This window comes from Myotis myotis, unplaced genomic scaffold (genome assembly GCF_014108235.1).
Source record: "Myotis myotis isolate mMyoMyo1 unplaced genomic scaffold, mMyoMyo1.p scaffold_m19_p_2, whole genome shotgun sequence".
Taxonomy (NCBI): domain Eukaryota; kingdom Metazoa; phylum Chordata; class Mammalia; order Chiroptera; family Vespertilionidae; genus Myotis; species Myotis myotis.
Window position 1 is genome coordinate 212,256,530 of NW_023416324.1, and position 12,789 is coordinate 212,269,318.

Sequence of the window (12,789 nt, forward strand, 5' to 3'; positions counted from 1 at the left end):
TTCCTTCCCACGACCTCCCTTCCGGCGCCTGCGCATTGAGACCCGCTTCCCGCCGGCCTGCGAAGCTGGAGACCCTAGATATCCTTTCTTGCCGACTGAGGTGGGAGAAATGGATCCCACTTGCATCCATTCTCTCTCCCTTCTCAGTCTACGAGACAGACTTTTAAGTGTTCCATCGCCACTCACCCGGGATGGACGGGAATGAGTCCTTGGGGCACGTAAAGAGCTGGCAAGAACCCAAGTATCCTGGAGCGTTCTGGGTGGGATCACGCACAGATCACGTGGCGGGCATCCACCAATCGGCAGGCAGACCGCACTTTGCGGCTCGGCTTCAAACTGCCGTGAGGCGAGAACGGCCTCCGAGGCCCCGCCCCCCTCGCCTGGGTCTGGGGCCCCGCGAGATGGCAGGCGGGAGTGGGGGCGCCGGGAGCGGGGGCGGGACGCAGTGGTCGAGTGACGGCCCGCCTCACCTATTCAGGACGCGGACCGCAGCCGAGTGGGCCCCGCAGCCAATGGGAAGGGGCGGGGGCCGGCCTGGCCGGCGAGGAGGGGGAGCGAGCGGCCGGGGGATGCGGGGGGAGGAGAAGGCGGGCTCCCAATCCGGTTTCATCTGGTTCTCCCACTGCCCCCATCGCGGGTCCGAGCAGCTTGGGCGGCGGGAGACGCGGCAGCGGCCAGGCAGCCCAGGTTCGCCAAGCCACTAGGCGCGCCGCGGCCCTCAGGCACCCAGCACGCGCCCGGCCCGCCGCCACGATGCCCAAGAGGAAGGTGAGCGGGGACCGCGGCCCGCACACGCCCCCTCGCCGCCCAGGCCTGCTGCGGCGCCCGCGAGGCCCAGGCCTGGCGCGGTCCGGGCGGTGTGGGCCCAGGAGGCGCCCCGGGACCGGCGGCGGCGGAGGGCGGGCGGGCAGGCGCACGGCGGCCTCGTGCGCGGTGCTGGGGAACGCGCGGTGCCCGCAGCTCCGGGGGGGAGATTCGAACCGGCGGCGGGAAGCCCCTGACGTCAGCCGGGCATTGTTCTGCGGGCGGGCGGGCGGGCGGGCGGGCGCGGGGCGCGCGGCACTTCTGTCCGCGGGCTGCGCCCACTCGGTGGCTTCCTTCCACAGGTCAGCTCTGCGGAGGGGGCGGCCAAGGAGGAGGTAAGGCCCGGCTCCGGCCGCGGGGGGAGGGTCCGGTGGCGCGGCAGCCTTCACTCGTCGCTCATTTTCCTTTTCTCTCCCAAAGCCGAAGAGGAGGTCGGCCCGGTTGTCAGCCGTAAGTAGCGCAGCCCCCGCCCCGTCTCTTCCGCGTGGGGTCGGGCCGCGGGGAGAGACTCAGTGCGCCCTTTGCCTTTCAGAAACCCGCGCCTGCGAAAGCGGAGGCGAAGCCCAAAAAGGCGGCGGGAAAGGTGGGTTTCGCACGGACCTTCGGGCGCCCTCGTGTCTGCGAAGCGCTGCTGACCGCGGGACTTGCTCCTCCATAAAGCTCGTTGCCGGCGACTGAGATACTGATGTTGAAAGTTAAATGTCAGCCTCCTGAAATGTCGGAATTTTACCTTTTTTTTTTTTTTTTTTTTTTAAGTTTTGCGTTTTAATAACTAAAGTAAACTTTTTTTCTTTCTGGCCTGAGTAAAATAGGGACATAATTGTCCTGGCTGATGGGGGTGTGATGTGTCACATTAACGCTGCTGCAGAATTTAGGAAACTTAATGACTAAAAGTGTTAAACATTAACCTGAGCCCGCAGGGAAAGCCGCCTTTGTGTAGGTGCGTGTGTGCAGGCGGTGCTGGTGCTGGTGCGCGGTCGCACGCTTGTGTTTCTTCTGACAACAACAGCGAGGCCGGGACGAGGCCAGGAGAAGAGGGAGGTGCACGGTTTTGCCTGTGAAGTTTACAAGCCGGGGAGCGGGTCACACCTTTCCGGTGTGTGGGTTCTTTCTTTTTTTTATTTCAGAGAGGAAGGGAGAGGGATAGAGAGAAACATCAATGAGAGAATCATTCATTGGTTGGCTGCCTCCCGCTCGCCCCCTACAGGGGGTGGAGCCCGCAGCCGGGGCATGTGCCCTTGGCCGGAGTCGAACCTGGGACAGTTCTGTCCGCAGGCTGACACTCTACCCACTGGGCCACACCAGTGAGGGCCATTTCTTTCTAACAGCGTTAATCATGACACCTGCTGCTCTGGAAGAGATTGGCGATCGCATAGCTCACTTTGCAGGTCGTTGGAAGGAAGTTTCTGGGGTTCTGTCCATGTGAGAGCTTAAGCTGGAAAGGCAGAGCATATGTCCATCATTTGTAACTGTTTTTGGATTTGGCTGTGAAATCACCCTCTGCTGAGCTCTCCATGTTCTTCAAGGCGAGCACATGGTGTGATTAATTTCTGTTCACTCAGAACTTAAAAGTGTTTCTTTAAACATTGTACAGAGCTGAGTGTAAAAATCTTAATTTTTCTTTAATAGAAAGTTCTGCTTTGTGGTGTTTTTCTAAGGGTTGAAGGAAGGTATGAACATAGTAAATTAGCTTAGAATTTCTCACAGCAGAAGATAATGCAGAAATTCTCTGTAAACAAAGTTCGAGTTCCCCAGGAAGTTTTCTTGGCTGAAGAAAGAAAAGGTGGGTCATTTAAGATGATTATTGATTTCAGAGAAGGGAAAGGAGGAGAGAGAGAGAAAGAGAGAAACATCAATGATGAGAGAGAATCATTGATCAGTTGCCTCCTGCATGCACCCTACTGGGATCGGGCCCACACTCTCCGCTTGGCCAAACTGGCTACTTAATCTTTGCTTTTTTAATAAACCAATTGGATGAAATACTGTGCCTACTTACCTTTTAAATTGTTCTTTCTTTCCTTATCGATGTCTGTCTATATTTTGGTCTGCCTTAAAATTATTTTAATATAAACAGTTCCCATTTTAACTCCAGTTTGGGACATCACATGTAATAAACATTTTATTTTCTTCCTCTCAGAGAGCAACAGGTAAGTCCTCGTCTCTGTTCCTTAAGGAGCAAGCCTGTCCGTTCATTTTCCCAAAGGAAAGAGAGGGTCAGTGGCCTTTTCCATTCGTTTATGTAATACATCTTTGGTTTTATAGTAGGTCTATTTGTTGCCATAATTAATCCATTTAAAGCCTAAAAGAAGGTAAAGCTTTTGATGTATTGATTACCATACTACAGGGTAGACATGCTGTTTTCCAAGCATGTATATCCAATGTGTGCTCCTGACTTGGATAATTTCCTTAGAAGCATTTTGAAAGTAGAAACATGCATTAGAGAAATGTGTTAATTTATTTTGGGTTTTTTTCTGACTATTAATAGTTAAAAGTGGTATTATTTCAGCCCTAGCTGGTTTGGCTCAGCAGATAGAGAGAGCATCGGTCTGCGGACTAAAGGGTTCGGGTTGGATTCTTCTGGTCAAGGGCATATGCCCACTTTGCTGTCTCGATCCCCAGTAGGGGGCCTGCAGGAAGCAGCCAATGATTCTCTCGATGTTTCTCCCCTCTCCCTTCCTCTTTAAAACCAATTAAAATATTTTTAATTAAAGTAAAAAGTGGTATTATTTCAGTCCAGGCTATTGTAACACTTCATGGTAGCAACCTGTGGAACAGTGTTATCCCAAATATGTTTGTTTACCTAATTTAGTATTGATCCTAAAGGTATGGAATTAATAGTCATCAAGCAGTTGATGTATGGAATGCCACAACTGGTACAGAATACAGTGCACTGATTTTTCTCTCAGCATTGATGTTTGTGAGACCACATGCCTGCCTTTGTGGCCATTTAACTCTAGTATTGGGGGTATTGGTCATTATTGATAGGGGTCTTGATACTACTACTGGTGACTTAATTTAATTTAATTTTGGTGTTGCTACATTTACAGGAAATGTTAAAATATCTATTAAATTTCCCATTGATGGATGGTATCCATAAATATTGTTCTGTAGTGCTTTAAACGTCGCTTAAATTTTAAACCTATTTTATCATCATACTAATTAATATGTGTGCTTTCAGATTCTTCAAAACACCTAAATGATAACGATAAACTCAAAATTGATCCTTTTAGCTACTCATTATATGATAGTCAACCTGACCATACAACATCTTTCAGGTGAATGGGCTACTGTGAGGGTGATTGTCTTGTCAGCTCAGTGGACATTTGACTATTTGATTATTCATGCTTAAGAGAAGTTTGAGAGTTACTGGGGAAAGAGGCAACTCATTTGTTCTGCCGTGTGGAAATTCAGAAAATAGTGGATGATGAGGAAGGTGTGGGGGGAAATTGTGTAGTTCGGGCCTTAGGTTTATACATCATTAAGGCTTGCTAGGCAAGTCCTGTTACAGTTCTTCTTAGTGGATGTGGTTGTCCTGCTTACTGGGGGTGGTGGACCTTAAGGTGGCTCGTGTGAAAAGTGTCATGTAACTCAGGCTGATGTGCAACAGAACATTCACATTGCAACTATTGTGGATACTGTCTCATAGGATAAGTCTGCAGACAAGAAAGTGCAAACAAAAGGGAAGAGGGGAGCAAAGGGAAAGCAGGCGGAAGTGGCTGACCAGGAGCCTAAAGAAGACCTCCCTGCGGAAAATGGAGAAACTAAAAACGAGGAGGTTGGAACGTTTGTGTTGTTGGTTTTTACGCTGACAGTAGATAATAAGTTACACTTTTTTTTTTTTTTTAAATATATTTTATTGATTTTTTACAGAGAGGAAGGGAGAGGGATAGAGAGTCAGAAACATCGATGAGAGAGATACATCGATCAGCTGCCTCCTGCACATCCCCCAGTGGGGATGTGCCCACAACCCAGGTACATGCCCTTGACCGGAATCGAACCTGGGACCTTTCAGTCCGCAGGCCGATGCTCTGTCCACTGAGCCAAACCGGTTTCGGCAATAAGTTACACTTTTATGTAGCTGATAAGATGGTATTTATCTTTTATATTAAATATTTTGTGGCTTAGTGGTTGACTGACATCCATGCGCAGAGACGTCGCTGGTTTGATACCCACTAGGGGGTGTGTGTCCTCATTTTTCTATATCTTTCTCCCTCACCCACTCTCTAAAATCATTAAAAACATTTTAAAATAAATAATAAGTGGACTGCAAGGTTTTGATAAATAACTTTAAGCCAACTAAGCCTCTTTTTACATTATACTGGCTAAACTAGAAAAGAAATAATTTAGGTACTTATTTTTAAGCTTTTCTACTTATAGATCAAATTTTAATGTAATCATCTACTAAATTGTAAGGTTTACAATCACAGTATACTTTGAATTCCTAGTTCTAACCACAGCATCAAATATGTGATATAAGAAGACATTACTAATCTAGTTATGAGGGAAGTATTGAATACATGTTATCAAACTACAGTTGATTGTTGTTACTCATGATGGTTATGTTTTAAGAGGTTGCTGTGAATACTGAACAGTTAGGGGAAATGCAGGGTTAGAATCCTTTACACTGATCACAACACTTCAATTGATTATAACTTTATTTCATCTGTGTTTCTGTTTAATATATGTTGTCAGTACATTAGCATTGAACTCAGGGCCAACAGAAACAGCACTGTAACTCATGCCTAAATGAAGCTATTTCCCCCCCCCCCCCCATGTGTATTTTCTCCATAAGACACATTACAACATCCTTGCACTTGGCAATACAAGACAATACTATACTTGTCTAGACAACATCATCCCCCCACTGCCTGGCGCGCGCCCCCCCCCCCACCCCCCCAAAAAAAAGAAAAGAAAACGTGGAATGTGTGGCACTAAATAGAGCTTGGAAAAGATGCTTGTTTACTTATTAGCGCTGAAACAAGAAGGCAGCACAACCTCAGGTGGTAATGTGCATGTTAGATGACAGATTATTGGTGTTATCATGGAAGCACCATGAATATTGATTTGGGGTTACAAATAAATTTTAATGAGTAGGTGAATTACAAATAAAGAGGATTGGCTTTTTTTTTTTTTTTCTTTTTTGATCCTTACTTGAGGATACATTCTTTTCATTTATTCTAGGGAGAGAGGTGGGGAAATATCAGTTGGTTGCCTTCTATGTGTGCCCTTACTGAGAGTGGAACCCACACCCCTTTGGTGCATGGGACAACACAGCCAACTGACTCACACCGGCCAGGGGAAGAATTGACTATTTTTAAGACCTAAGAGTTATATGTATATATTAGTTATATATATGTAAAACTTACATTGTGTTAAATTCTAATCTCAAAGATCATAGCAATGACACAGAAACCAAATGTTTAATCATTATTTTTCCTTTGATTTGCAGAGTCCAACCTCAGATGAAGCAGGAGAAAAAGAAGCCAAGTCTGATTAATGTCATATACCATGTCTTACCAGTGGTCCCTGTCTCCCTTCTTGTACAATCCAGAGGAATATTTTTATCAACTATTTTGTAAATGCAAGTTTTTTAGTAGCACTAGAAACATTTTTAAGAAGGAGGGAATTCCACCTCATCCCATTTTTTTAAGTGTAAATGCTTTTTTTTAAGAGGTGAAATCATTTGCTGGTTGTTTATTTTTTGGTACAACCAGAAAATAGTGGGATATTGAATATGGGAGACTTTGATTGTCTTGGGTGTCAGCTGAACATTCCATAGATGGGGGTAGTTTTTATATCCTATAATACAAAGCATACTAAATGGCAATTTGGAGTTAGTCGTGCGTTTGCTATGTCTTGAACATTTTAAATTACTTCTATTCACATGTTTTTGGTACAATTGTTTCCTAAAGAAAACCACTCCTTGATCGTGGCTCTCCCTGTCAGAATTTTGTGCATCTGGAACATCTTTGTTGTGGTAGTCCAGTTTTCCTAGTAACTTTGTCAATGTGCTGTGGAAGATTGAAAATTTGATTATGTAGTATATATGCTATTAAATTGTGAATTAGTGGGACTTTGATGTAACAGCGTATCAACATTTGAAGATATTGGTACTTGATACTCTATTAAGGAAAGTCAGCCTCTAAATTTTGAGCTGGAAAGTCACTGGAATAACTGTTCAGAAAAGAATCACAACTACATGACTTGACATTTTTGGTACGTATGTTAAGAATTGTGTACAAATTGAAATGTCTGTGTACTGATCCTCAAAACAATAAAATCTCAATTATGAAAGAATTATTTGAGGCACATGGATTAAGTTCTGGCTTAAATTTTATTTAAACAAGTTCCATGTACTTCCAAAATTTTATTTTACTGTAAATGACTTGGATGTGAGGGCACTCGGATGTGTGGGCGATCTGGCTGCGACATTTCTCACCCCATTGATCACAAGGGTTATAAATTACTTGAACACATCTACATTGTACTTTTTTGTTAATCCTTACCTGAAGATATTTTTCCGTTGATTTTTTTTTAAGATAAAATAAATTTATTTTATTTTTTTATTTCTTTTTTTTCTTCTTCTTTTTTTTTTTTTTTTTCCATTGATTTTTATTTTTAAGAGAGAGTGAAAGGGAGAGGAGAGACAGAAACATCAATTGGTTACCTCTTACATGCGCCCTGGCAAGGCCCAGGAATCTAACCTGTAACCTAGGTACCTACCCTTGACCAAATCAAACCTGCCACCCTTTAGTCCAGCTGTGGGCAAACTACGGCCCGCGGCCTGTTTGAAATGAATAAAACTAAAAAAAAAAAAAGACCGTACCCTTTTATGTAATGATGTTTACTTTGAATTTGTATTAGTTCACACAAACACTCCATCCATGCTTTTGTTCCGGCCCTCCGGTCCAGTTTAAGAACCCATTGTGGCCCTCGAGTCAAAAAGTTTGCCCACCCCTGCTTTAGTCTGAGGGCTGGTGCTTTATCCCTTAAGCCAAACCGGCTAGGGTTACGTTGTACTTTAAAGATGTGTGACTGCATTGGTTCAATAATGGAGAAATAGCCTAATGTCCTCTGAAGCAAGATAAGTATTCACAGGTAGTACGCTTGTAAGTGCTGACTAGGCTAGAACTAGGCCCGGTGTGATTTGTATTTGCGTATTTTTGCTTCCATTAAAAATGTCTGTATTTCCAACCCTCAGCCACCGGCTTCCGCCAGCGGAGGCCGCCTGCGCCCTGGGCGAGGTCACCTCAAGGAGACCAAGGGCCTGCGGCTGCGACAAAAGTGGCTGTGAGCACAGGGGCTGAGGTTGGGGCCACACGAAGGCTCCAGGGTCTTCACGGCCTAGCAGGCCGCCCACGGGACCCCGCTCAGAGGGGAGGGACGCCGGCCTGGGCGAGGGGGGCCCGGGTGCCGAGACGGTGCCCGAGGATCGCCCTGGCTCAGCCTGACTCGCTCCCGCTGGCACCGGCCAAGCCCCCTGGGCCGCAGCCTCAGCCACCAAACAGGAGCAGTTAGCCGGCCTCAGCGGTCTCCCCATGCTGTGCGCCTCCTCATCGCTGTATAGCGTTTTATGTTGAGAACATGGTTTTGTCAGATTTAGAGATTTTCCCCTTTGAAACAAGCATGATGAAATGAAAATATGGGTAATTTCTATTACTCTTTACAGATAAATCCTAAAGGTATATATCTGCCTGTCACAATCCACAGTTGTTCCATGAGTTTGCAGTAAAAATACTTAATTGCAAAACAGCTAAAAGTTTCAAAACATTAGGCTTTGAATAGGTAAGAAAGAGTCTTAGCCCTAACCGGTTTGGCTCAGTGGATAGAGTGCCGGCCTGTGGACTGAAAGGTCCCAGGTTCGATTCCAGTCAAGGGCCTGTACCTTGGTTGCGGGCACATCCCCAGTAGGGGGTGTGCAGGAGGCAGCTGATCGATGTTTCTAACTCTCTCTCCCTTCCTCTCTGTAAAAAAATCAATAAAATATATATTTTTAAAAAAAAAAGAGTCTTAAATAGATGATGGGAAGCAGCTCAGTAACAAGTCGGTTTACGTTACAGCAATAATATGTAATGTTCTGTTTTAAAAAAAAAAAAGGACCCGAGCCCAGCCGCATTGGTCAGTGGTTGGGCATTGTCACCGTTCAATTCCTGGTCAGGGCACATGCCCGGGTTGTGGACTTGATCCCCAATGTGGGGTGTGCAGGAGGCAGACGATCAATGACTCTCTCTCATCACTGATGTTTCTATCTCCCTCTCCCTTTCTAAAATCCATAAAAATGTATTTTTAAAAAACACATGAAAAATAAATATAAAGTCAAGCCATTTAATCCCAAAAGTTAAAAGTAGTTATTTTAGACATGGTGAGTTTCCTTCATATATGAGTTTTTATTTGTAAAATGTGTTAATACTTGCTTAATGGTTCACCATGTGACTATGCCATAATTTGGCCGTTATAGTTAGATGTGTGCGGTTTTTTAAGGAAAATTTTACCCATAGTCAAAGGCAGCACAGTATATTGATCCCCATGTACAGTCACTCCCAACAGCCAGCAAGCCATTGTCCAGATTATTTTGAAGCAAATAAAGATTAACATTTTTAAAATCATATATATGTGAAATTAAAAGTGAACAAAATGCACATAAAGCAAATTTAAATTTTACACATTTTGTCAGGATTGGATGCAAATTCAATTTAACAAGTTTTCTTTTAATCCAGTGTGGCTAGTTTCATCTTTAGAATCAACATACATCTTTCCAGAAGCTAATTCGACATGGATTAAAACCAAGTAAGTAAGTGGGTGTTTTGAAATTTTGAGGGCATGGAAATGTAAGGTGATGTGATTAAAGGATAGAAAGCATTGGGAGAAGGGAAGCCACAGCCCAGAGATGCAAGAGGGACTCAGGGTGGTGCCGGTGCAGGTGGAGTTAGGGGCGGTCCCTGGTATGCCTTCTTGGTTGGCTATGAATGTGAGCCCCCAGGGGAAGGGAGGCAAGATGGGTACTAGGGCTCACCTGAAGCGATAATTCCTTTCTCAGAGGGTCTGAGAATCTGCAGTGCCGGGCGCACACTGATGTCTGATGCTATTCCTCAGTGATTTTCAGCACTTACAACAACTGGATTCCTCGTGGGTTCCCCCCACCTTTACAACGACACACTTGTTATTGAGTAAAGCTTTAGAAAATACATTTGACTTAACTAACTTTAGGTGAGAGTTACAGTTGAGAAGACCTGGCTGTGGTTCTTACTAGACGATGACAATGATTAAGTCCAGTGTTTCCTTACATCCTTAACTGGAAGGATTACTGCTGTGTTTTAGTTTTGCTTCATAACTAAATAATGTTAACATTAAATTTTATCTCTTTATAAAATGTATAGGAACTTTATGTTACCCATAGAAAATTCTAGTTGAAAAACATATGAAAGCTAATGATAAATTTAAGTTATATGAAAAATTTAAGTACACTCATCTGTTATGCATGATTCATTGAGAGGAAAAGCTGACAGTCTTCACGCTTGGATGTGTCCGTGTCAGGATTGGCTGCACATTCTACTGCACAAGGTTATAATTTTTACCACTGCTGATTTGGGTTTTCACAAGAAATGTATTTCAACAGTCTTAACTGTTGTAGCAGGATTACTCACTTTTGCTTCATTTCTTATCTTTGAAGCCAAAGAGAACGAAATATTGAATTCAACAAATTTAAGTGAGCTACTATGAATAAGGTGGTCCCTCAGATATCAGGGGAAACAAATCCTGAGTTCTGGCAAGGGAGCTCATTGCTCTCCCGAACTTCTGGGACTCAAAATGGGTCTTGGTCGGCGCAGATGCACAGTTCAGTGGTCTTAAATACATCCACAGTGTGCAACCACCAGCACAATCCATCGCCATTGCTCTTTTCGTCTTGGAAAACAAAACTCTGTACCTGTTAAACAGTAACTCCCCATCCCCCTTATTCCCTGCAACCTATTCTTTTTCCTCTGTGATTCTGGCCACTCTAAGTACCTCATCTAAGTGGAATTATACAGCCTGTCGTCCTCCTGTGACTGGCTTATTTCACTTAGCACAATGTCCTCAAGGTGCACCCCTTTTGTAGCACATGTCAGAAATTTCCTTTTTAAGGCTGCATAATATTCCATTGTATGTATGTCCCACAGTTTGTTTATTCATCCATCTGTTCGTGGACACTTGGGTTGCTTTCATTTTTTGACTGTTTTGCAGAATGCTGCTATGAACACAAGTATACAAATATCTTTTCATATCCCTGCTTTCATCTTGTGAATATACCCATAAGTAGAATTGTTGAATCATATGTTAATTCTATGTTTAACTTTTTGAGGAACCCTCATACTGTTTTCCATACTGGCTACACCAATTTACATGCCCACCAACAATGCACAAGGGATCCAATTTCTCCACATCCTCACCCACACTTGTTATTTTCTGGTTTTTTAAATAGTAGCCAGCATGATGAGTCTGAGGTGATATCTGCTTAATTTGCATTTTCCTATGATCAGTGATGCTGAGCATCTTTTCATGAGCTTATTGGCTCTTTGTATCTCTTCTTTGGAAAATGTCTATTGATTCTTTTGCCATTTTTTTAATTAGGTTACTGTTTGTTTTTTATTGTTGAGTTTTAAAAGTTCTCTCTATAAGCATAACCAATGCACATAAGACATTGGGGGGCAGGGGAGGCCGAGGGATTGTCAAGGGGGGGGGGGGCGGGATGGAGACATATGTAATACTCTTTGTAATACTTTAAGCAATAAATAAATAAATAAAAGTTCTCTCTATATTCTGGATATTAATTCCTTATTAGATATATGATTTTCAAATATTTTCTCCCATTCTTCCACTGGGATTTTGATTAAGAAAAATTTTGGCCCTAGTTGGTTTGGCTCAGTGGATAGAGCATTGGCCTGCAGACTGAAGGGTCCCGGGTTCTATTCCAGTCAAGGGCACATGCCTGGGCTGCAGGCTTAATGCCCTGTAGGGGACATGCAGGAAGCAGCCGATCAATGATTCTCTCTCATCATTGATGTTCCTATCTCTTTCTCCCTCTCCCTTCCTCTCTGAAATCAGTAACAATATTTTTTAAAAATTGGGCAGGTTGAGGGGGTAGCTGTCTTAGTCCATTTGGCTGCTATAACAAAAATAGCATAGACTGGGTGGCTTGCACAACAAACATTTCTCACATGAATATACACTGAAATTTGAATATACACTGCATAGTAGATAACCTTTAAAGATTAATGTTCATTTTTATTTTTTTTTTTTTTTTTTTTTTTTTTTTTTTTTTTTTTTTAAAATATATTTTATTGATTTCCTACAGAGAGGAAGGGAGAGAGATAGAGAGTTAGAAACATCGATGGGAGAGAAACATCGATCAGCCGCCTCCTGCACATCTCCCACTGGGGACATGCCCGCAACCCAGGTACATGCCCTTGACCGGAATCGAACCCGGGACCCCCCAGTCCGCAGGCCGACGCTCCATCCACTGAGCCAAACCAGTTTCGGCCATTTTTATTTTTAGTAGGCACATATTTAATTATTTGAGGAGAAAAGTCATGTGTGCAATTTTATTTCAAATGGTTCAGTATAATAAACAAACAAATAAATGGGGCAAAAAGTAAACAGTTGGACCTGGCCAGTGTGGCTCAATTGGTTGAGCATCCTCCCATGCACCAAGAGATCCCTGATTCAATTCCCAGTCAGCACATGCCCAGGTTTTGGGCTCAATCGCCAGTGGGTAACATGCAGGGGGCAGCTGATCAATGTTTCTGTCTCTCCCTCTCCTTTCTTCTCTCTCTAAAAATCAATAAAAGCATTTTTAAAATTTTTTAAGTAAACAATTGATATACATGAATGATATGTGAATTTATTTTTTTAAATATATTTTTATTGATTTCAGAGAAGAAGCGAGAGAGAGAGAGATAGAAACATCAATGATGGCCCTAACCAGTTTGGCTCAGTGAATAGAGCGTC

At 43.6% G+C, this 12,789-nt stretch overlaps 1 protein-coding gene across 3 annotated transcripts; it reads left to right on the forward strand.

Annotated features, from left to right (window-relative positions):
* Positions 1 to 552: 552 nt before the first annotated feature.
* Positions 553 to 7,119, forward strand: HMGN1 (high mobility group nucleosome binding domain 1). Of its 3 annotated transcripts, none has more exons than XM_036349854.1 (6): positions 561 to 768; positions 1,107 to 1,139; positions 1,225 to 1,254; positions 1,337 to 1,387; positions 4,451 to 4,627; positions 4,867 to 5,694. In XM_036349854.1, exons 1-6 carry the CDS (start codon positions 754 to 756, stop codon positions 4,927 to 4,929), a joined length of 369 nt encoding a protein of 122 aa, XP_036205747.1. In that variant the 5' UTR covers positions 561 to 753; the 3' UTR covers positions 4,930 to 5,694. The 3 variants fall into 3 exon arrangements, with proteins under 3 accessions (XP_036205748.1, XP_036205747.1, XP_036205749.1); XM_036349856.1 differs by lacking the exon at positions 4,867 to 5,694 and adding an exon at positions 6,254 to 7,119 and having other exon boundaries at positions 575 to 768; positions 4,451 to 4,579; XM_036349855.1 differs by lacking the exon at positions 1,225 to 1,254 and having other exon boundaries at positions 553 to 768.
* The last annotated feature ends 5,670 nt before the right edge of the window (positions 7,120 to 12,789 follow it).